At 38.7% G+C, this 23596-nt stretch overlaps 1 protein-coding gene across 7 annotated transcripts in view; it reads left to right on the top strand.

Annotated features, from left to right (window-relative positions):
* Pde1c (phosphodiesterase 1C) overlaps positions 1-23596 on the top strand; it is a 782675-nt gene that overhangs the window by 654367 nt on the left and 104712 nt on the right. For all 7 annotated transcript variants that reach the window (XM_045135620.1, XM_045135623.1, XM_045135627.1 and 4 more), the window contains 2 exons: positions 14661-14761; positions 16730-16858. In XM_045135620.1, the coding sequence (XP_044991555.1) occupies positions 14661-14761; positions 16730-16858 (230 nt within the window). The remainder of the gene's footprint in view (positions 1-14660; positions 14762-16729; positions 16859-23596) is intronic.

Raw genomic sequence — 23596 nt, 5'->3', positions numbered from 1 at the left:
ATTTACAATGCCATCTAATACCACATAGGGTGGTTTCAGCTATTCAAGGCAGAGTTTTAAGGCTGTATTCAGTTCATTGTTCTCGTTTTTTTTCTCTTTATTAGTTTTCTATTCTGCATGTACAGGCAGTTTGGTACCATTATTAGGCTCATCCATGACCTACCCCCTCCACATTGGCCCCTCCTTGTTGAGGTATATGGGTCATGCATTGAGGGGTTAGCCCACAGTTATTGGTATGATAAATGTCTCTGTATATCATGACCCAACATGTGGCTCTGACATTCTTTCCACCCCCTCTTACGCAAAATTTCCCTGAGCCATGTTTGGTTCATTTTTGGTCTGCTTCAGTGATGAGGTGTTGGGGGCTTCTGGGGCTCTGGCTCTCTGATTTGGTAGGCATTGGTTTTTCTCTGTGTTGGTCTCTTTCCCCCTTGTGCTGGTATCCGGTTCATCAGGAAAACAGCACCCTTGCTTGTTTCACCAATTTTCCTTAGTTTCAGCCAGGGCCCTTTTGAAGTATGATGGGGTGGCTCTCTCCTTAGGATCTGCATCTATCTGAAAAAGAGAAGCATATTCTCCAACAGAGAATAAGTTAGCACCAGGTCAAATGAGATAACCCTTACTTTTTTTTAATAGAGAGTTTAATAGGTGTAGGCCCTCTTGTACCCCATGATTGATGGTAACTTGATATTGGAGAGTGGGCTTATGTTTGGATATGGTTCTGACTTGTTTCCCAGCTCCAGCTATGGGTCTCATACCACAGAGGGGATTCCATTGGTTGAGTCACTGTTTAAGATCATGAGCTACTGGGGTTTTGTTCAGGAAGTCTTTTTCCATTCCTATATCATGGAAAATGCTTCCTAAATATTCACCAGTAGTATTCGAGTTTCTGGTCTTATATTGAGGTCGTTTATTCATTTGGATTTGAGTGTAGTGCATTGTGAAATGTGTGGATCAAGTTTCAGTTTCCTGCATGTGGTTTATCCAGTTTGTCCAGCACCATTTGGTGAAGATGCTGTCTTTTTTCCAGCCTATATTGTTTGTGCCTTTATCAAATATCAGGTAGCTATAGTTTCTTGACCCAAAGTCCAGGTCCTTAAGCCTATTCCATTGATCTATACTCCTGTTTTTATGCCAGTACCATGCTGTTTTTATTACTATGGCTTTGTAATATAGCTTTAGATCAGGTATGGTGATGCCACCAGAGGTATTTCTTTTGCTGAGGATATGTTTGGATGTGCGAGGCCTTCTGCCTTTCCATAGAAATTTGAGATCATTTTTTCTATGTCTGTGAAGAATAGTGTAGGGATTTTAATTGGAATTGCATTAAATCTATATATTGCCTTTAGGAGGATTGTCATCTTCACAATGTAAATTCTGCCTATCCAGGAGCATGGGAGGTCTTTCCATTTTCTCAAGTCCTCCTCAATTTCTTTTTTGTGTCTTTTTATGTTTTCGTTGTATAGATCTTTCACTTCCTTGGTTAACGTTATTCCAAGGTATTTTTGTTGTTGTTGCTATTGAAAATGGGACTATGTCCCTTATTTCTTTCTCTGTATCTTTGTCATTTGCATATAGAAATGCTACTGATTTTTGTGCATTGATTTTGTATCCTGCTAATTTGCTATAGGAGTTAATCACCTTCAGGAGTTTTGGGATGGAGTCTCTCGGGTCTCTTACATATACAATCATGTCATCAGCAAATAGAGCTAACTTAACTTCTTCCTTTCCAAATTGTATCTCTTTTATTTCCTTTTTCTGTCTTATTGCTTGAGTTCCAGAACTATATTGAAAAGCAGAGGTGAGAGAGGACAACCCTGTCTTGTTCCTGATCTTAATGGGAATTCCTCCAGTCTCTTTCCATTAAGTATTATTTGGGCCATCAGAGCTTTGTATATTGCCTTTATTATGTTAAGATATGTACCAACTATGCCAATTCACTCCAATGTTTTGATCATGAAGTGATGTTGTATCTTGTCAAAGGCCTTTTCTGCATCTATTGAAATGATCATGTGGTTTTTATGTTTAACCTTGTTTATGTGATGTATTACATTGTATTACAGATTTCCATATATTGAACCACCCTTGTATTCCTGGGATGAATCCTATTTGGTCCAGGTGGATGATGCTTTTGATGTGTTGCTGGATTCGGTTTGCAAGGATTTTGTTCAGGATCTTTGCATTTAAGTTCATCAGGGAAATAGGCAGGTAGTTTTCTTTTCTTGTGGCATCTCTGCCTGGTTTTGGAAGTAGGGTGATACTAACTTCATAAAAGGAGTTAGGTAGCTTTCCCTGTTCTTCAGTTGTGTGGCACAGTTTATGAAAGATTGGTTTGAGTTCTTCCATGAAGGTTTGATAGAATTCAGCTGAGAAACCATCTGGTCTTGGACTCTTCTTTTTGGGGAGGTTTTTTATTACTTTTTCAATCTCAATGAGGGTTCATTGAGGTGATTAATCTGCTCTGAGTTTAGCTTTGATAGATGGTATGCATCCAGGAATTTATCCTTCTCCTCCACATTATCCAGTTTTGTGGAGTAAAGGTTTTTGAAATAAGTCCTGATGATTCTCCCAATTTCACTTATGTCTGTTGGGATCTCTCCTTTTTCATTTTGAATTTTGTTAATTTGACGCCTCTTCTTTTTTTGCTTGATCAAATTGGCCAGGGGTTTGTCAATCTTGTTTATTTTTTTCAAAGAACCAGCTCTTTGCTTTGTCAATTGTCTTAATTGTTTCCTTGGTTTCCAATTCATTAATTTCTGCTCTGATTTTAATTATTTCTTTCCTTCTGGAGCTCTTTGGGTTGGATTTTTCTTATTTTTCCAGTGCCTTTAGGTGGATGGTTAGGTTATTGATTTGGGATCTTTCTGTCTTTTTAATGAAGGCATTGAGTGCTATGAATTTTCCCCTGAGGACCACCTTCATTGTGTCCCATAAGTTTTGGTATGATGTGTTCTCATTGTCATTCATTTCCAGGAATGTTGCAATTTCCTTTTTTATTTCATCCACTATATATTTATTGTTTAAGAGTATGCTGTTCAGTTTCCAGGTGCCATTGGGATTTTTGGTGGGTGTTTTGTTGTTGATTTCTAGCAATATAGCTGATATATCTGATATCATGCAGGGAATTATGTCAATTTTCCCAAACATGTGGAGGCAGTCTTTGTGATCCAGTATATGGTCTATTTTAGAGAATGTTCCATGGGCTGCTGAGAAGCATGTGTAGTCCGTGGATTTGGGGTGGAAAGTTCTGTAGATGTCTGTTAGGTCTAAGTGATCTATGGTTTTGTTGAGCTCTCTTACTTCCCTGTTGAGTTTCTGTTTGGATGATCTGTCTATTACTGATGATGGTGTATTGAAGTCCCCAGCTAAGATGGTGCTGGTGGTTATTTCTGTTTTATTGTCTAGTAGGTCTTGTTTTATTAACTGTAGTGTCCCTGTGTTTCGTGCATACAGATTTATGATTGTAATATCCTCTTGATGGGTTGTTCCCTTGATAAGTAGAAAGTGGCTTTCTTTGTCTTTTTTGATTATTTTTGGTTTGAAGTCTGTTTTATCTGATATTAATATGGCTACACCTGCTGTTTCTTATTCCTATTTGCTTGGAATATGGTCTTCCACCCCTTTACCCTGGGGAGGTGTCTGTCTTTAGTGGTGAGGTGGGTTTCTTGAAGGCAGAAGATTTAGGGGTCTAATTTTTTGATCCATCCTGTTAGCCTGTGTCTCTTGATGGGTGAATTAAGGTCTTTAATATTTAGAGTAATGACTGTGAGATTTGATTTGATCCCTGTCATATTGTGGTGGTAGATGTGTGTGGGTATTTTCATGGGCTTTGAAGTTTTTTGTGCCTACTCTGGGCTTGGTTGTTGTGATCTGCTGCTTGAAGGTATTTGAGTTTGGTTATTTGTTTCTTCTTTGTGGAGAATTTCCTAAAATACTCTCTGTAGGTTTGGTTTTGTGTCCAAATAATTGTAAAGCTGAGTTTTGTCATGGAAAGTTTTTCTTTCACCATCTATTATGAGGGATACTTTTGCTGGGTAGAGTAGTTTGGGTTGGAATCCATAGGTTCTTAGACTTTGGAGAGTTTCACTCCAGGCCCTTCTAGATTTCAGAGTTTCCATTGAGAAGTCTGAAGTAATTCTGATGGGGTTTCCTTTAAAAGTGGTGCGCTGTTTTTCCCTAGCTGCTTTTAGGATTTTCTCTTTGGTGTCAACGTTTAGAGTGTTAATGATAATATGTCTTGGAGAGTTTCTCCTTTGCTCCAGTCTGTTTGGAGTTCTGTTGGTTTCTTGTATCTTGATGGGCCTTTCTTTTAAGAGACTGGGGAAGTTTTCTTCAATTATTTTTTTAAATAAGTTCTCCATGCCTTTGTTCTGAAATTCTTCTCCTTCTGGTATTCCAGTGATTCTGATATTAGGACGTTTAAGTGTATCCCACAATTCCCTCATGTTCTGTTCGCAGGAACTTTTGAACCTACTGACGTTTTTGAACTCTGGATCTGTTTCTTCCATCTTGTCTTCCAGATCAGAGTTTCTGTCCTCCACTTTGTAGACTCTATTCTTGAAAGCCTCTAGAGAGTTTTGGACTTGTTCAATGAAGTTTGCATTTTCTAGTACTTTTCTATGTGTCATTTCCATTGCTCTGTCAAGCTCCCTTTTCATATCATTTTCTGCTTTTCTTGATGATTCTTAGAATTCATCCTTGTATTTCTTTATGTCTTCATTTAGTATGGCCAGCTGATTTTTAAGGTCCTCTTTTTTTTTCACTCTCCCTCAAATCTCTTAATTCTCTTTGAACTCCTTCCAATGTCTTATCAATTTATTCTAGCTTATTGATGGTAGCATCCACACGATTATCGGTCCTTTGTTGCTTTCATGCAAGTTCTATCAGTAGGTTGGTCAGGGTTGCATTGCTCATAGCTTCAATTTGATGTTCTGATCCTGATGATTCTTCTATATTTTGGTTAGATGTATTATTCATTGTAGGAGTAGGTGATATAACTGGATTTTCTTGCATTTGATTTTTCATGTTATTTCTTTTGTGCTGTGGTCTGCCCATGACAGTGTATGGGCACGTATGTGGGTGGATGAGCATGGGTAGTGCAGTGGGAATCTGAGGCAGCCTGGGGCAGTTGCCAAGCAGCCTGGGCTTTGGCTCCCACTTGCCAGAGCTGGCTATCTATTGCTTGACAGGGGCACCAAACTTGCCTGAATTCTCAAGTGGTAATACGCTATAGCTGCCTACATTTGAGCTTGGAGGGGGACTGAGGTACCAAGCCCTGTAGCAGCCCAAACTCTGGTTGGGAACACTGGGATGTGGAAACAGTCTGTGCTCCTCCGTCTCAGGAGAATGGGGGCTGGCTGGAAGGCACCTGAACTGAGGCAAGCCAGAGACATAGTCTGGGTTTGAGTGGCAGTTTCTGTGGGACTGGACTCACTGAATATGCAGTGGCAGGAGCAGTAATGTGGGCAAATGTGCAGAGCAGTTTAAGCTTCTGCAGCAGCGGTGGGCCCGCGGCTGGGCGCAGCAGTGGGGGGTAGCAGCAGGGTGCAAGACAGGGCACGGCGGTGGTGCAAGGGACTGTGGAGCATGTGGGAAGGGGCACAGGACAGGGCGAGGGACAGTGGCAGGATGTGGGACGGGGCGCAGGACTGTGCGCGGGATGGCGGCAGGGAACAGGACGGGGCGTGGGACAGCGGTGGGATGCGGGGCGGGCGCAGGACCGTGTGCGAGACAGTGGCAGGGCACAGGACAGGGCACAGGATGGTAGCGGGGCATGGGATGGGGCACGGGACAGTGACAGGGTGTGGGATAGGGCACAGGACTGTGGGAGGGCGCAACAGCTATTTGGTGAAATTGGTGGTCTACCTGCCCGTAAGGGGATCTGCGAGTCCCTGGTTTCTCCCCTTCTGAGATCCCCACTGACAAGAAGCCCCAGAAAACACTTGATTTCTTGCCTTTTCTTCCCTGGGATTTGCAGGGCTGCTAGCGGTCACCATCTTGGCCGGAAGTCCTCATTGTTCTCTTGATTATATCTTTTTTTCTGTTTCGCACCCTACCCTGAATTCAACACTTAGTCATATGGATTCTGTCTTCATGCTGCCTATTCATCCCATAAGAATTGTCCATCTCCCTGTCCTTTTGCTGAGCAGAATATTTCTTGAAGTGGTACACTGTCTCTGTTACTCCTTACACATAACCATCACTGCCTGCTGAATCCAGTTTACATTTCTCATTCACACTAGAATGTATTATTTGATCTCTAGGCCTTAATCAGCCCTGATTCTCACTCCAGTCAAGGGATTCATTTCCTAACTAATATGGACAGGCTGGTAGAAAGGCCTGCCTCCATTTCATGCTCTCTTCTTCAAGGTGCATCTTCACTATTTCTTCTCTGTGAAGCCATTTCACTCCCTATCCCAGACAGTGTTTTTAAACAATTTTTATTATCAAATTAGCTTGCACACTGATTGTTGAAAAGCTTGTTATTTATTAGTTAATTTATTTATTTATGAGAGAGTGTCTTGTGTAGTCTAAGCTTGCTTTGAACTCATTATGTACTTGAGGTTCGTCTTGAACTCTTGAATCCTCTTTCTGCCATCTAACAAATTCTGTGATAAAAGGAATGTGACAGATACCATGTCTGTTTTTATACAGTCCTGTGACTGAATCAAGGGCTTTGTGCATGGTAGGCAAGCATTCTATCAACTGAGCTACCTCTCTAGCCCGAAGCTTACCTTTAAAAATGAGTTTTAAAGATTATATTTTTGGTTTTCACTGTATGTTGTTTAATAATTCATTATTCAGGTTTATTAGAAGTTAAGTTATAACTAAGACAGGATCTTTGCATCTAAGTTCATTAGAGATATAGGCCTTTAGTTTTCTTTGCTTGTTGCATTTCTGTCTGGTTTTGGTATTAGGGTGATGCTAGCTTCATAAAAGGATTTGGGGAGGATTCCGTGGTCTCCAATTATACAAAACAGTTCAAGAAAATTGGTTTCATTTGTTCAATGAAGGTTTGACAGAATTTGGCTGACAAGCCATCCAGTCCTCAACCTTTCTTTTGGGGGAAGTTTTTGATTACCTTTTCAATCTCCGTGAATGTGATAGGTTTGTTTAGGAGATTAATCTGCTCTGGGTTTAGTTTTGGTAGCTGGTATTTGTAGAGGCATTCATCCATTTCTTCCAGGTTATTCAATTTGTGGAATAGAGGTTTTGGAAGTATTCTTTAATGATTCGTCCAATTTCACTGATGTCTGTTGTGACCTCTCCTTTTTAATTTTTGAGAATTCTCTGTCTTTTTTTTCTTGATCAAATTGACTAGAGGTTTGTCAATCTTGTTTTTTTTTCCCAAAGAACCAGCTCTTCATTGCATCAATTTTTAAAAATGCTTTCTTAGTTTCCAATTCATTAATTTCTGCTCTGATCTTGAATATTCCTTTCTGCTTGGAGCTCTTTGGGTTGAATACTTCTTGTTTTTCCAGTGCCTTTAGGTGGACAGTCAGGTTATTAATTTGGGATCATTCTGTCTTTGTTATGAAGGCACTTATGGCTATGAATTTTCCCTTTGGAACTGCCTTCATTGTGACCCATAAGTTTTGGTAGGTTGCGCTTTCATTATCATTCAATTCTAGGCATTTTAATATTTCCTTTTTATTTCTTCCATGACCCATTCATTGTTTAAAAGTGTGATATTTACTGGAGTAAGGCAGAATTTAATAGTTCTTTTAATTTGCATTTCCCTGATGATAAGGGATATTTTCTGAAGCATGTGTTAGCCATTTGTGTTTCTTCCTCCAAGAACTCCCTCCTCAGTTCACTATCTCATTTTCTTGAATGGGTCAGTTGATGTTTTTATTGTTTAAGCTTTTGAGTTCTCTGTTGATTCTAGATTAGGCCTTTCCAGTGGCATGTCTGGCAAATATATTTTCCCATTCTGTAGGAAATCTATTGGCTCTGCTTATGGTAAGTTTGTCTGTGCAAAAGCTTTTTATTTTTATTTTTTTATTTTTTTTATTAATGACTTTTGTATTCAGCAAATACATACAGTTAGGTGCCATTATTAAGCTCATCTGTGACTTACCTCCTCCCCTTGAACCCTCCTTGTTGAGGTATATGGGTCATGCATTGTGGAGTTAGCCCTCAGTTTTGGGTAGGAAAAATGTCTCTGCATATCATGACCCAACATGTGGCTCTGACGTTCTTTCTGCCCCCTCTTTCACAAAATTTCCCTGAGCCATGTTGTGTTCATTTTTGGTCTGCTTCAATGATGAGGTGTTAGGGGACTCTGGGTCTCTGGCTGATTTGATAGGAACTGGTTATACATATATCCAATGATGGATACCTGGATTGATTCCAGTTCTTCGCTATCATGATTTGAACAGCTATAAAAATAGTTGAGCAAATATGTCTGAGCTGAGATGTGTAGCTTTTAGGGTGAATTCCCAGTAATGGAATAAGAGAGTCTGTTAGTAACTCTATATTCATCCTTTTCAGGAGTCTCGATATTGATTTCCATAGTGGTTGTACCAGCTTACATTCCAACAGTGATGACTCTTCCTGTTTCTCCTCATCCATACCAATATTTGTTTGCATTTGATTTTTTTAGTGTTTGCTGTCATTACTGGGGTAAATTCATCGTTTTTTTTAAATTTGTATTTGCCTAAGGGTTGGAGATGTTGAACATTTTCTTAGATGTGTGTTAGCCATTTGTAATTCTTCCTCTGAGAACCCCCTATTCAGTTCTCTGCCCCACTTTTGGAGTAGGTTGTTTGTTTGTTTTTATTATTATTTAGTTATTTGGATTCTTTGTAGATTCTAGGTATTAGGCTTCTGTCTGAGTTATAGCTGGCGAAGATTTTCTCCCACTCATTGGGTAGTTTATTGGCTCTGCTATTGGTATATTTGTATGTGCAAAAGCTTTTTAGCTTAGTGAGATCCCATTAGTTGAGTGCTTGTTTAATTTCCTGGGCAACTGGGCTTTTGTTCATGAAGTCATTTCCCAGTCCTGTGTCATGGAGAGTGCCTCCTATTTTTTCTGCCAGTAGTTGAAGAGTTTCAGGTCTTATATTGAGTTCTTTAAACCATTTAGACTTGCTTTTTGTGTTTGGAAAAATTAGTGGGTCTGCTTTCATTTCTCTGCATATGGTCATCCAATTTGTCTAACAACCTGTGTTGAAGATGCTGTCTTTTCTCCAGTCTACATTATTGACCTTTGTCAAAGATCAAGTAGCAGTAGTTAGTTGATCTAAGGTCTGGGTCTTCAATTATGCCACTTTGCTGGAGGAACTTATCACCTTTAGAAGTTTAGAGATGAAGACTTACAGGTCACTTATGTATAGAATCATGTCATCTGCAAATAGGGCTAACATGACTTCTTCCTTTCCAATTTGAATCCCTTTTATTTCGTTCTCCTGTTTTATTGCTTAAGGTAGTACTACTAGTACTGTGTTGAAGAGTAGTGTGAGAGTGGGCAGCCCTGTCTTGTTCCTGATCTCAGTTTTTACCTTGAGGTTTTCCCCATTAAGTATTCTTCTTGGGATTTAGGAGCTTTATATATAGCCTTTATTATGTTGAGATATAATCCCCCATGCTTATTCTTTGCAGTGTTTTGACCATGAAGTAGTGTTTTATTTTGTCAAAGGCCTTCTCTGCATTAATTTAGATGATCATGTGGTTTTATGGTTAAGTTTATTCATGTGGTATATTATGTTGACTGATTTCCATATATCATACTATCCCTGCATTCCTGGGATGAAGCCTACTTGATCAAGATAGATAATGCTTTTTATGTGTTGTTGAGTTCAATTTGACAGGATTTTTGCATCTAAGTTCATTAGGGATATATGCCTAAAGTTTTCTTTCCTTGTTGAATCTCTGTCTACTTTTGGTATTAGATTTATTCTCGCTTCATAAGAGGAGTCAAGAAATTCCCTGGTCTCTGATTATGCAGAAACGTTTGAGAAAAAGTGATTTTAGTTCTTCAATGATGGTTTGGTAGAATTCAGCTGAAAAGCCATTCAGTTCTTGACTTTACTTTTTGTGGAGGCTTTTGATTACCTTTTCAATCTCCATGGATGTGACAGGTTTGTTTAGGAGATTGATCTGCTCTGAGTTTAGTTTGGAAAGTGCTATGTGTCTAGGAATTCATCCCTTTCATCTGTACTATTCAATTTTGTGGAGTAGAGGTTTTGGAAGTATGTCCTGATGATTCTTCCAATTTCTTTCTTTTTTTTTTTTTTGTTTGTTTTTTCGAGGTAGGGTCTCACTCTAACGCAGGCTGACCTGGAATTCCTTATGTAATCTCAGGGTGGTCTCGAACTCACGATGATCCACCTACCTCTGCCTCCCAAGTGCTGGGATTAAATGCATGCACAACCATGCCCAGCGATTCTTCTCATTTCATTGGTGTCCCTTTTCATTTCTGATTTTGTTAATTTGACTCTACAAAAACCTCTATTAAAAGAATAAACAGACAATTCTCAGCTTAGGATAGGATTTTCAAAATATAAGTTTGGTGAAATATTGTTATCAAAAATATATATTCTAGAAAAAATCTCAGTATACAATAATAAAAAATCTAGTTAAACACATGCAGCATCTTACTATGGAAGATATGAAACTACAGGCACTGCATTTGGGAGATACAGGTTAAAAGCTAAATAATAAATCAAATGAGAGAATATAAAACAAAAAAAAGGTATAGAAACAAAAGAATTATTTTAATCTTTGTGTTTTATATTTGTGTAATGATTTCTGAGCCCTGTAAATCGCTGTGTCTGACAGGGCACAACTATTCCAACATGTTTCCTCCAAAAGGAAGTGGAATTTTCACAGCTGAAGTTAACTGTTAAGATGTTCATGTATGCTTGCTTGGGGTTACAGTATAAAAAATATGGAGGTGGCAGTTAGAGCTATATTATTGTTAGTTTGTTTAGAAAAACTGGGATCAGAAGATCTGCTTTTTGCATTATAGGAAGTTTCCTATGATTTGATCCTTTATAAGTCTGATTTCTCATACTTGGTTTGTTATAAACACCACAAGAATTATTTGTATTCTGAGTGGTATGGCCATAGGTAGAAGAAGTATCTGTAGAAAAGAATGGGGTTTTCCTGACATTCATTTGTGCTTTTTAATTTTTTTTTTATTAATTAGTTTTGTATTCAGCAAATACAGTCAGTTTGGTACCATTATTGGGCTCATCTGTGACCTACCCTCTCCCTGTTGGCCCCTCCTTGTTGAGGTATATGGGTCGTGCATTATGGAGTTAACCCACAGTTATGGGTAAGATAAATGTCTCTGCATATCATGACCCAACATGTGGCTCTGACATTCTTTCCGCCCCCTCTTCGACAAAATTTCCCTGAGCCATGTTGGCTTCAGTTTTAGTCTGCTTCAGTGATGAGGTGTTGGGGGCCTCTGAGGCTCTGGCTCTCTGATTTGGTAGGAGTTGATTTTTCTCTATGTTGGTCTCCTTCCCCCTTGTGCTGGTATCTGGTTCATCAGGAAAAGAGCACCCTTGCTTGTTTCGCCAATTTTCCTTAGTTTCAGCCAGGGTCCTTATGAGGTATGATGGGGTGGCGCTCTCCTTAGGATCTACATCTATCTGAAAAAGAGAATCAGATTCTCCAGTGGAGAATAAGTTAGCACCAGGACAAATGAGATAATCCTTACTTTTTTTTATAGAGAAGTTAATAAGTTTAGGCCCTCTTTTAGCCCATGATTGATGGTCGCTTGATAATGGAGAGCAGGCTTATGTTTGGGTATGGTTCTGACTTGTTTCCCAGCTCCAGCTATGGGTCACGTACCACTGAGGGGATCAGTTAGCCGAATGAAGAGCAGTTGGTTTCCCACCATGGCTGCGTGCCATTATTGCACTTGTTTGAGCATCACAACAGGTTATTTGCTGCTAAGTAGGTTAGATGCTTGAACAGATATTGGTCATTTTCCCCCAGTCGCCCATGTAGCACCTTCTGGCACTAGACATGTTGACTGTCTGGGGACTGACTCTCTTCCAGCCTCCAGCCATGACATTCCATTTTACATGTCAACAGGGTCTTCAGCAATAGGGTCTTACCACTAACTTTTGGTGGGTCATCAAGTACTCGAACAGAAATCTGTTTTTCTTTTAGGAAACCTTGTAGGTCTCTGTGATCAAAAGCTCATTGTGGATGATAGCCACATGGTGGTACTGGGGGTTACAGGTCAGTCCCCACTAAGAAAAGGAAGAAAAAGGTAACTAATATATAAGAATTAGAGAGAAGAGAGGGGGGGGGGAGATGGAGGGGGAAGGTGAAGAAGATTAAGGTTCATCTTCATCATACCCTCTCTAGTGTCTTGTGGCTCAGGTGTTCCCTCTAAAGGCCTGGTAAAGGTTCATCCATTTGGTCTTTTAGGGCATAGAATTTTATGTACCATTGCTGTTTGGGTGTAGATTTGTTTCCCACCCCATTATTGCCCTCCTTTCCCTCCCTACCCATCCTATTGTCTAGTCCACAAGATGCTTTTTAGCTTCATGATATACCATTGGTTTATTAATTATTTAATTTCCTGGGCTACTGACATTTTGTTCAGGAAATCTTTTTCCACTTGTATATCATGGAGAGTTCCTCCTGGGATACTGGGGTATGGTTCAGGAAGTCCTTCTCCACCCCTATATTGTGGAGAGTTCATCCTATTTCTTCTTCTAATAGTTGAAGAGTTTATTGAGGCCTTTAATACATTTGGAGTTGATTTTTGTGTATTTTGAGATGAGTAGGTCTAGTTTCATTTTATTACTGAGGTTCTTCAATTTGTCCAGCACCATTTGTTGAAGATGCTCTCTTTTTTCCAGCATATGCTATTGGCACCTTTTTCAAAGATCAAATAGCTATAGTTACTTAACCTAAGGTCTGTGTCTTCAGTTCTGTTCCCTTGGTCTATATTTCTGTTTTTTATGCCAGTACCATGCTGTTTTTGTTGCTAGGACTTTGTAGTATATCTTTAGATTGGGTATGGTGATCACTCCAGAGGAGTTTCTTTTGCTGAGAATATGTTTGAATATCCAAGGCTTATTGCTATTCCATATGATGAATTTAGAGAACATTTTTTCTATCTCTATGAAGAATTATGCTTGAATTTTTATTGGTATTGCACTATATATATATATATATATATATATATATATATATATATATACATACATATATATATACACATATTTCTTTACTTCAGTCTTCTTCATCACATGTTATTAGGTTTGTCTTAATCTCATTTTACTTTGTAATTCTGTTCCTTACACATCAGTTTGTATTTTTGGTACAGTTTGTATTTTATTAAATATGTCGAAGGATTGCCTGACATTTCATGCTTCTAGAAATAATTTTTCTTCTTCAAATTATCTTTATGTTTATTCTTGGCCTGAGCATGAAGTTCTTTTTTTCATAGGCTGTAGGCCATTTGCTTATTTCTTCTTTAATTGTCAGGACTTTTCTTAGTTTACCAAAATTAACATTTTTGAATGTCATGGTCACAGTTGGATATTCAAAGTACATATAAATACATTTGCATGCTTGTGAACGTTGATCATAACAATATGTTTCCTACACATATTTTAAATTCTGACCTTAGATTCTTTTCTGAGCTCTGCTGATTTTAGTACTCATTTTTGTCACTCGCCAACCCTGTCTCTAAGTGAGATTTCTTTTCTCACCTGCAAAGTAAAATGAAAAATAAAGATACTTATCAAGCAAACTGTGTCAAGGCCCTCTCAAAAACTTTACATTTGTTCCTGTGGTTTCCCTGTTGTAATATTTTGACAACATGTACACCAAAGTGACTGTCTAAGACATTGAACTGAGGCTCTTTAGAAGTATCAATTTGATTTTTGTGTTCATATTTTACTGGTTATATCTCACCTAACTAATACAATTTTAATAATAAGCACAACTTGTCAAAACAGAGTTTGAAGTAACCATATTGAATTTGGCGACCATCAATTCAGCCAGTGAAAAAACTAAGTAGAGTGTACAAAAAGAAAGCCAGTGATGTACGACTGCAGTGTTAGGGACACTGGGCTGTCAGGGGTATATAAGAAATGACAACATCACTAAACTTAATGTATCTTCTCAATAGGTCTTAAGTAAAGAAGTGTCTAGTAATAGTTCTCAAGATGCCAGTAGACATCAGAATTCTCTGGAAGACTTAATATAGTCAGGATACCGAGAGACCACTTAACAATTCTGATCTAGTGCTATTGGATGGGGCCAAAGAACTTGTTTGTATTTGAAGCAAGCTTCCTGGGAATGCTAGTTTTACTGGTCTATGGACATATTTGTCCTACTATTAATCATAGACAAATTCAGTAATATGGGTGGGGAGAGTCCCTTCAAACACCAGTATGCAAAGGTGGAAATCTGGGTCTTTTTTTTTTTAATCCATGTGTCTCTGACCATCTTGGAAGGAAAATAGCTCTTTCAATATTGCCTACTGTTTTCAAACCACAAGTCTCACTGTCTCCTCAATGGGGGGGGGAGGGGAATCATGATGTTTTTGTGCCAGAACACTTGTTTCACAAAATCATACAGCTGCATAGTAGACCAGCCATGTGTGGGTGTGTTGTCAGTACACTGGAGACTTTGAGAAGGAGCCAGATTATCTGATTTCTTGACTATCTCTCTTGTAGAACTGGCTGACAGAGCTGGAGATCTTTGCTATAATCTTCTCAGCAGCTATCCATGACTATGAGCATACTGGGACCACCAACAATTTCCACATTCAGACTCGGTAAGGAGGTGGAAATATTGGCAAAGGAGCCACAGGGGACAGGAATAGAAGCCATTGGTGTGTGTGGGTTCATCACCTTTCCAGGTAAACACAAGGCTTCTTTGGGAAAACAAACATGGGACTAAGTGCCTAACCCTAAATATTCAAATCTATAACACACATCAACATTTGGTGTTAGTGTCTGTGATTTATCTGTCATATTCTTCTCATGACTGAATTCTGGGCAAATAATACCAATTAATTAATCAGTGACACCTTATCTTTCCTATTCTGGTCTGACAACTCAACTCTTGGCCTTCAGTCTCTTAAGACAGTGGTGGAATCTAGGGAAAGCCTCACAGTAGGGTAACAGGGCTTGCATATACTAATCCAAAGAAACTTGGATTTGGGGAAAGGTGGTAGGGTTAATAGAGAATTTGCTGGATATGAAGTTTAGTTAAATATAGATTGTTGATTTCACTTGAAAGGAGTGGGTATATACTCCAGACCAGTTATAGCCATCAAATCAATCTACATATATTTCATATGCTCAGGCAATTGTGTGGAACACAAAAGAAAACAATGTGGTCTGCTCTTTGTTCAGAAGGTGAATCCAAAGGGAATAGAAGTGAACTAAGGAACTGAAGGTATTCTCTTTGGTTCCTATAGCCACTCCCCATTCAGAGTTGTCTGTGATGCTGCAAGTAGCTTTGTGTCATCTGTTCCAAAACCTTATACACAGCGAAATCCCTGTAGTAGTCCTGCTTACTGTGGGTCAGTGCATGGAGGCTTTGATCTACAGTTACTCACACCTGCCCAAGGAAGGGAGGGCTGTGGCAACTGTTTAAGTACCTTGCCTGGAGACTTGGATCAAATCCTGTCAACTCATTGGAAAATAACTGGATTACAGGTGGTAAAATGGTACTTAATGCTACAAAGTACCCACTGGCTGGTACCTAACTTAACTAGTAGCAAGCTGATACTTCTCTATGCATTCATATTTTACATGTTCTTTTCACAGGAGTAGGAAAATTCCAGTGGGTTCAGTGAACCTTGGTTTGGAATGTAGTTTAAATACTGACACATTGACCTTCAACATAGGTTTGTCCAGTACTTCTGACCCTATGAGATCCCTGTTGAGAAAGTATTATGACCAGGTTCTTTGTCTTTTGATACAGAAAATGTTCAGCCAAATACCATCAAGGTATTTAGATTAAAGTTCAGACAAAGACAGGTGGAAATTCCCAGAAGACCTGACTTCCATCCCTGCCCTGCCAGTTGGCCACTCTGGGGGTACTAAAGACACTTGACAGCTCTGGACTTCATATCCTAGATGAGAAAAATAAGCTTTAATAATCTAATCTTTTATTAAATTAGTGATCATAAAATAACATACAATCCTCTGTTTAGTGACATTCAATTATAGAATAGTCTTTGAGGAAGTAACTAGCAGTATATTATATATATATATATATATATATATATATATATATATATATATATATAATCTTTATATTCTGTGCTTTTAATTATCCACATGTTGCTTTTCCATTAAAAAATAAGATCAACTTACCACAACAGGCAGCTTGTAGAGAGTACCCACCAGGTGATGTATATTCAGAGAATTAAAACTAAAATAAATAAATCTGTGCATTCATTGAATTAAGTAAAAGTTAAAACTAAAATTATACCAGAAAAAATAATGAAGTTTATACCACTGATATTTTCAATTGTAATGTGGCAATTATTTTTTTTAATTCTCAGGCTGGATGTCACACTTGTCAATACCCATATATTGACTGTAAAATGCCTTACATCATCTACTGAGAATTTGCAGTGTTAGTTTGAGCTTTTGTTGACACAAATTGCATCGGGACAAGATAATTTCTAAATACAGGAACAAGTGATGGTTCATGATAGTCTGTGAGAGTAAGCTGAAATTTCAACTGAGGTCCCATCCCAAATGATTATGCATGGCTCTCTGTTCAGGTCTGACCCAGCTATTCTGTACAATGATCGATCTGTACTGGAAAATCATCACTTGAGTGCAGCCTATCGTCTTCTGCAAGAAGATGAGGAAATGAATATTTTGATCAATCTTTCAAAGGATGATTGGAGGTAAGGATGAGGCAGAGATCCAATAGGTAGGAAGGACATGTGATGATAGACAATGTATACTGCCACTGAAGAAATTAAACCCTGCTCAAAGTTTGTATCCTCCCTTGGTCTCTTTCTCTCTCCTCTCTCTCTCTCTCTCTCTCTCTCCCCCTCTCCCTCTTCTGTCCACCTTCTCGGTTTATATATGTGTATATATACTTTACTTTGGCCACAAATATTTCAGTATTTTTAACTGAAGTGCAATAGAATGTTGTTCTTAGCCCTTTTTTTGCTGTCTTTATATTATTTTTCTGTTAATGTATTAGGAAGTAGAACCAGTCTGATTCAAGTAAATCAGGAATATGTTAAAAATACTTGATGAGGGGATAGAGAAAATGGCTTAAAAGGACCCTGGTTCAATTCCCCAGTACCCACATAAGCCAGATGCACAAGGGCACATGCATCTGGAGTTCATTGGCAGTGGCTGGAGGTCCTGGCACATCCATTCTCCCTCTCTCACACACATTCTCTCTCTCTCTACCTGTTTCTCTTTCTCAAACAAATAAATAAAATGTATTTTAAAAAATATTTTAAAAATTTAAAATAATACTTGAAGAGGGCTGGAGAGATGGCTTAGCAGTTAAGGCATTCTCTGTGAAACCTAATGGCTCATGTTCAACTCTCCAGGTCCCATGTAAGCCAGATGCACAAAGTGACACAAGTGTACAAGGTTACACATGTGCACAAGAAGATACATGTGTCTGGATTTAAGCGCCATGGCTGGAGCCCTGGCATGCCAATTCTCTCCCTCTCCTCCTCCTTCCCTTTCTCTCTCTTTCTCTCTCTCATACACACACACACACACACACACACACACACACACACACACACACTAAAAAAGAGCAGTCTGTTGGGCTTCCTCAAAAAAAATACTTGAAGAAAAATTAGAAATCCTCTTCTAGTACCATTCATCTGGGGGTGCTTTGGAAATATTTATAGTTTGTCACCTTAGAAAACTTCTGTTACTTTGGACTGACCTAAATCTGAATTTATTAAAAATAATAAGACTTGGTTTGGGCTTCTTCTGAAATTTTCTAAAGAAATTATTGGTCAATAAACAAAAACAGTGGGGCTGGAGTTAAGTGGAGCTTAGCAGTTAAGGCCTACAAAGTCTTAACAACCCAAGTTTGATTCCCCAGGACCCACATAAGCCAGATGCACAAGGTGGCACATACATCTGGAGTTCGATTGCAGTATCTGGAAGCCCTGGAGTACCCATTCTCTCTCTCTCTTTCTCTCTGTGTCTGCCTCTTTCCCCTTCTCTCTCTCAAATAAATAAAAAGGAATAAAAATTTAAAAATAATAAATAAATATCATATAATATAATAAATATAAAATATATTTAAATGTGGACATTTAATTCTGCTTCCTAAATGATATTATGTGACCTTAGATTCAGGTACATCTGGCTGAATTATTTACTAACTGTATAATATTCATAAAGTTACTCAACTTACTAACATATATTCTCAGTGTTTGATTTCTAGAAAAATAGATAACATTTACACAATGGGTAGAATTATATTAAGTGACATAATCTATTTTTAACACAGCAAAATTTGTGGCATATCTTCAATAAGTCTACAAATTACTATAGCTGCAAATATGGGTCAGAGAATATCAAAGATTATAGATAAAATCACCTAAATACTTACAAATTTCTAAATCTACTGTGACTCAAATTGTACTGATGTTTTAATTCAATGACCATGTTCATATTTAGTGAGTACATGAGTATTTTCTGTTTTGCAACTGTTCAGAGAAATAGTCTTATAAGAAATGCGAACACGGGGGACTTGAGGTTAAGATGGCAGCGTAGGTACCACGCCAAAGCAGCCTAGGGGGGAAAAAAGATGAAAAAACCTCAGCAAAATATAAACTTTTACTAAAAAGTGAGGTGTATAGGAAATTGAAGTGGCAGCGGAGAAGTAGAAGAGATCCAGAGCATCCAGAGCCCGCACAGGCTGGCAAAAGCGGCTCAGGCAGCTCGGCCAACCGTGGTGGCGGCGGCGCACCAGAAAGCCGCCAGACTTGGCTCCAGCCACCGGCGCTCTCCGCAACTCAGGAAACGTGAAGGGAGAGCGGCAGTGAGCAACGGAGGAGCAGACCGCGAGGTAGAAGAACATGTGGAACAGCAAGAGAACCAGAGCAGCTGTGGCTCACTCCCCTCACCCACTGCCTGAGCCCTGCTCTGGCAAACAGAGCAGTGGTCCTGGGACCCGGCCATGCCAACCTGAGCCAACAGTGGGACCCAAGCAGGAGCAGAGTTCGGCAGCAACATCAGTGGCTCCTGCACCGGTAACAGCGGCCCCAGCAGCAGCAGACCTAGGAGCGGCAGCAACGGCAGACCCAGCAGCAGCAGCTTCAGTGGGAGGAGCGGCAGTGAACACAGCAACAGGAGCTTCACCAGCAGTGGTGGCTCCAGCAGTGGCAGCTACAGCAGGAGCATAGGTGGCAGCAGCAGTGGGTCCAGCAGTAGCACCTTCAGCAGCAGCGGCAGCAGCTTGAGCAGCAGCAGTTCCAGCAGCAGGGGTACTGATCTGCAGGGCCATACTTGCCAGGCTCAGTTAACCTGCAGGAAAAGCCAGTGCCCAGCTCCAGAAATCAGAACAGCAGCCCGACGACACAGGCAGCAACTTGACTGAGACCAAAATCATCCAAGGTAACTGGGATTGCACCAGGGAAGGGTCTCACTTGGTCACAAGCTGACTTGGATCCCTCAACAGACCAGAAATCTTAACCTCTTTGTTGATAGAGGAACTAGTCGTTATAATAACTACTGTTGTATACATACTCGGGGCTGTTTTTGATTGAATGTGTACAGTGTTTAGTTAAATTTTAGAATCTACCTGTATTTTATTCCACTCAGCCTGCTTGAATACTCCTATAGCAGGGAAACTCAACCCCGAAGAACATCTTTGTAGAAACTCTGAGAGTCTTAAGAGCCACATCTAACACCTTAAGCTCCTACCCTGAAAATATCTTACATCAAGTCAGTTGATACAGCTAAGATTACCAAGCTAGCTAGAAAATCCAAGCATTAACTTAATCCAAGATGCAAAAATATATACATTGTAACACAAGAAACACTAAAAAGCAAGACAATATAAATCCATGTAACAGTATTAATGCATCAGAAATGACCTCCAGTGAGAACGAGTTAGAGGAAATGCCTGAGAAAGAGTTCAAAAGAATGATTATAAGTATGTTCAAAGAGGTCAAAGACCACATCAAAACAATCAAAGAAGAAATCAAAGAGGAAATCAAAGAGGAAATAAAAGCAATCAAAGAAGACGCAGGACACCAATTTAATGAAATAAAGAAGGCAATGCAAGACATAAATAAGGAAATAGAAATAATAAAGAAAAACCAGTCAGAATCACTAGCAATGAAGAACACCGTTAATGAAATAAAAAACTCTGTAGAAAATCTCAAGTAGGATGGATGAGGGAGAGGACAGAATATCTAAGCTAGAAGACCAGGTGGCAGATCTAATACAGTCCAACAAAGAGAAAGACAAACTTATAGAAAAGTATGAGTAGGAATTTCAAGATATTCGGGACACTATGAAAAGATCCAATATAAGAATTCAGGGCATAGTAGAAGGAGAAGAATTCCACTCCAAAGGCATAGTAGGCATCTTCAACAAAATCATAGAAGAAAATTTCCCCCAAATTGGGAATGAGGTGCCAAGGCAGATATAGGAAGCCTTTAGAACCCCAGCAAGACAAAACCTAAAAAGAACCTCTCCTCGCCATATTATAATCAAACTTCCAAACACACACACCAAATAAAAAATATTGAAAGCAGTTAGAGAGAAAAATCAAGTTACCTACAAAAGCAAGCCCTTCAGGATTACAGCAGATTATTCAACACAAACTCTTAAAGCCAGAAGGGCTTGGAATGATATATTCCAAGTTCTGAAAGATAACAACTGTCAACCAAGCTTACTTTATCCTGCAAAGTTATCCATACAAATAGACAGAGAAATAAGGACATTCCATGACAAAAGCAGGTTAAAAGAGTATTTGAAGACAAAACCAGCTCTAGAGAAAATACTTGATAGAATCCTCCATGCTGAAGAAAAGGAAAAGCAGACATATGAGGAACCTAGAAAAAACAAGCAATCCTCAAATACTAGTTAACAGAAGAGAGCACAGGTAGAACCAGAACCACAAAAAAAAAAAAAAAAAAAAGGCAAACATAAATACACACCTTTCAAAATTATCTCTTAATATCAACAGCCTCAATGCCCCAATAAAAAGAAATAGGTTTGCAGACTGGGTTAAAAAGTAGGATCCTACAATTTGTTGTCTCCAAGAAACTCACCTTTCTACAAAGGATAGACATTATCTAAGGGTGAAAGGTTGTAAGACAGGGTTTCAAGCAAATGGGCCTAGAAAACAAGCAGGGGTTGCTATCCAAATATCGGACAAGGTAGACTTTAGTCCAACGTTAGTCAAGGAAGATAAGGAAGGTCACTTTATATTGATTAAGGGCACACTCCAACAGGAGGACATTACAATCCTAAACATATATGTACCTAACATGGGGGCTCCCAATTTCGTCAAACAAACACTATTAGAACTAAGGTCACAGATAACACCAAACACAGTGGTGGTGGGTGACTTTAACACCCCACTCTCATCAATTGACAGGTCATCCCAGGAAAAAATAAACAGAGAGACAACTGGTCTAAATGAGGTCATAGAAGGAATGGACTTAACAGATATATACAGGACATTTCATCCAGAGGCTGCAGAATATACATTATTTTCAGCAGTACATGGAACATTATCTAAAATAGACCATATATTAGGACACAAAGCAAATATTAACGAATTCAGGAAAATTGAAATAATTCCTTGCATTCTATCTGACCACATTGGAATTAAACTACAAATCAGTAGCAAGAAAGGCTATACAGCATACACAAAATCATGGAAACTAAACAATACACTGCTAAATGATGAATGGGTCAATGAAGAAATCAAGAAGGAAATCAAAAAATTTATAGAGTCAAATGATAATGAGAACACAACATACCAAAATCTCTGGGACACAACGAAGGCAGTTCTAAGAGGTAAATGTATAGCCTTAAGTGCCTATATTAAGAAATTAGAAAGGTCACAAGTAAATGACCTAATGCTTCACCTTAAAGCCTTGGAAAAAGAAGAACAAGGCAAGCCAAAAATCAGTAGATGGGAAGAAATAATAAAGATTAGGGCAGAAATTAATGAAATAGAAACAAAAAGAACAATCCAAAGAATTAGTGAAACAAAGAGTTGGTTCTTTCAAAGGATAAACAAGATTGATAAACCCTTAACAAATCTGACCAAAAGAAAGAGAGAAGAGACACAAATTAATAAAATCAGAGATGAACAAGGTAGCATCACAACAGATTCCAGAGAAACTCAAAAAATCATAGGGACATACTATAAAAGCATATACTCCACAAAGTATGAAAATCTGAAAGAAATGGATGATTTCCTTAATGTATATGACCTACCTAAATTAAATCAAAATGAGATTAATCACTTATATAGACCTATAACAAACATGGAGATCCGAACAGTTATCAATAATCCCCCAACTAAAAAAAATCTCAGGCCCGGATGGATTCACTGCTGAATTTTACCAGACTTTTAAGGAATAGCTAACACCATTGCTTCTTAAGCTTTTCCAGGAAATAGGAAAAGAAGGAATTCTACCAAACTCGTTCTATGAGGCCAGCATCACCCTGATACCAAAACCAGGCAAAGATAGAACAAAAAAAGAAAATTACAGACCAATCTCCCTCATGAGCATAGATGCCAAAATTCTCAACAAAATATTGGCAAACAGAATACAAGAGTATATCAAAAAGATCATTCACCCTGACCAAGTAGGCTTTATCCCTGAGATGCAGGGATGGTTCAACATATGCTAATCTATAAATGTAATACATTACATAAACACGTTGAAGGACAAAAATCACATGATCATCTCATTAGACGCAGAGAAAGCATTTGCCAAATCCAACATCCCTTCATGATAAAAGTCCTACAGAGACTGGGAATAGAAGGAACATATCTCAATATAATGAAGGCTATTTATGACAAGCCTACAGCCAACATATTTCTAAATGGCAAAAAACTGGAAGCTTTTCCACTAAAATCAGGAACAAGACAAGGGTGTCCACTGTCCACACTTTTATTTAATATAGTTTGGAAGTCTTAGCCATAGCAATAAGGCAAGAGACACACATAAAAGGGATACAAATTGGAAAGGAAGAGACCAAGTTATCATTATTTGCAGGTGACATGATTCTATACATAAAGGACCCTAAAGACTCTACTAGCAAACTGTTAGACCTGATCAAAACCTACAGCCATGTAGCAGGATACAAAATAAGTACACAGAAATCAGTAGCCTTCATATATGCTAACAACAAACACTCAGAGGATGAAATCAGAGAATCACTCCCATTCCCAATTGCATCAAAAAAAATAAAGTACCTTGGAATAAACCTAACCAAGGAAGTAAAGAATCTATACAATGAGAACTTTAAAACACTCAAGCGAGAAATTGCAGAAGACACTAGAAAGTGGAGAAACATCCCTTGCTCCTGGATTAGAAGAATCAATATTATGAAAATGGCAATCTTACCTAAAGCAATCTACACATTTAATGCAATCCCTATCAAAATTCCAAAGGCTT

The sequence above is a fragment of the Jaculus jaculus genome, chromosome 16, assembly GCF_020740685.1.
Source record: "Jaculus jaculus isolate mJacJac1 chromosome 16, mJacJac1.mat.Y.cur, whole genome shotgun sequence".
Lineage (NCBI taxonomy): Eukaryota > Metazoa > Chordata > Mammalia > Rodentia > Dipodidae > Jaculus > Jaculus jaculus.
The sequence above is the reverse complement of the archived record's forward strand: the minus strand, read 5'-3'. Positions and strand labels throughout refer to the sequence as shown.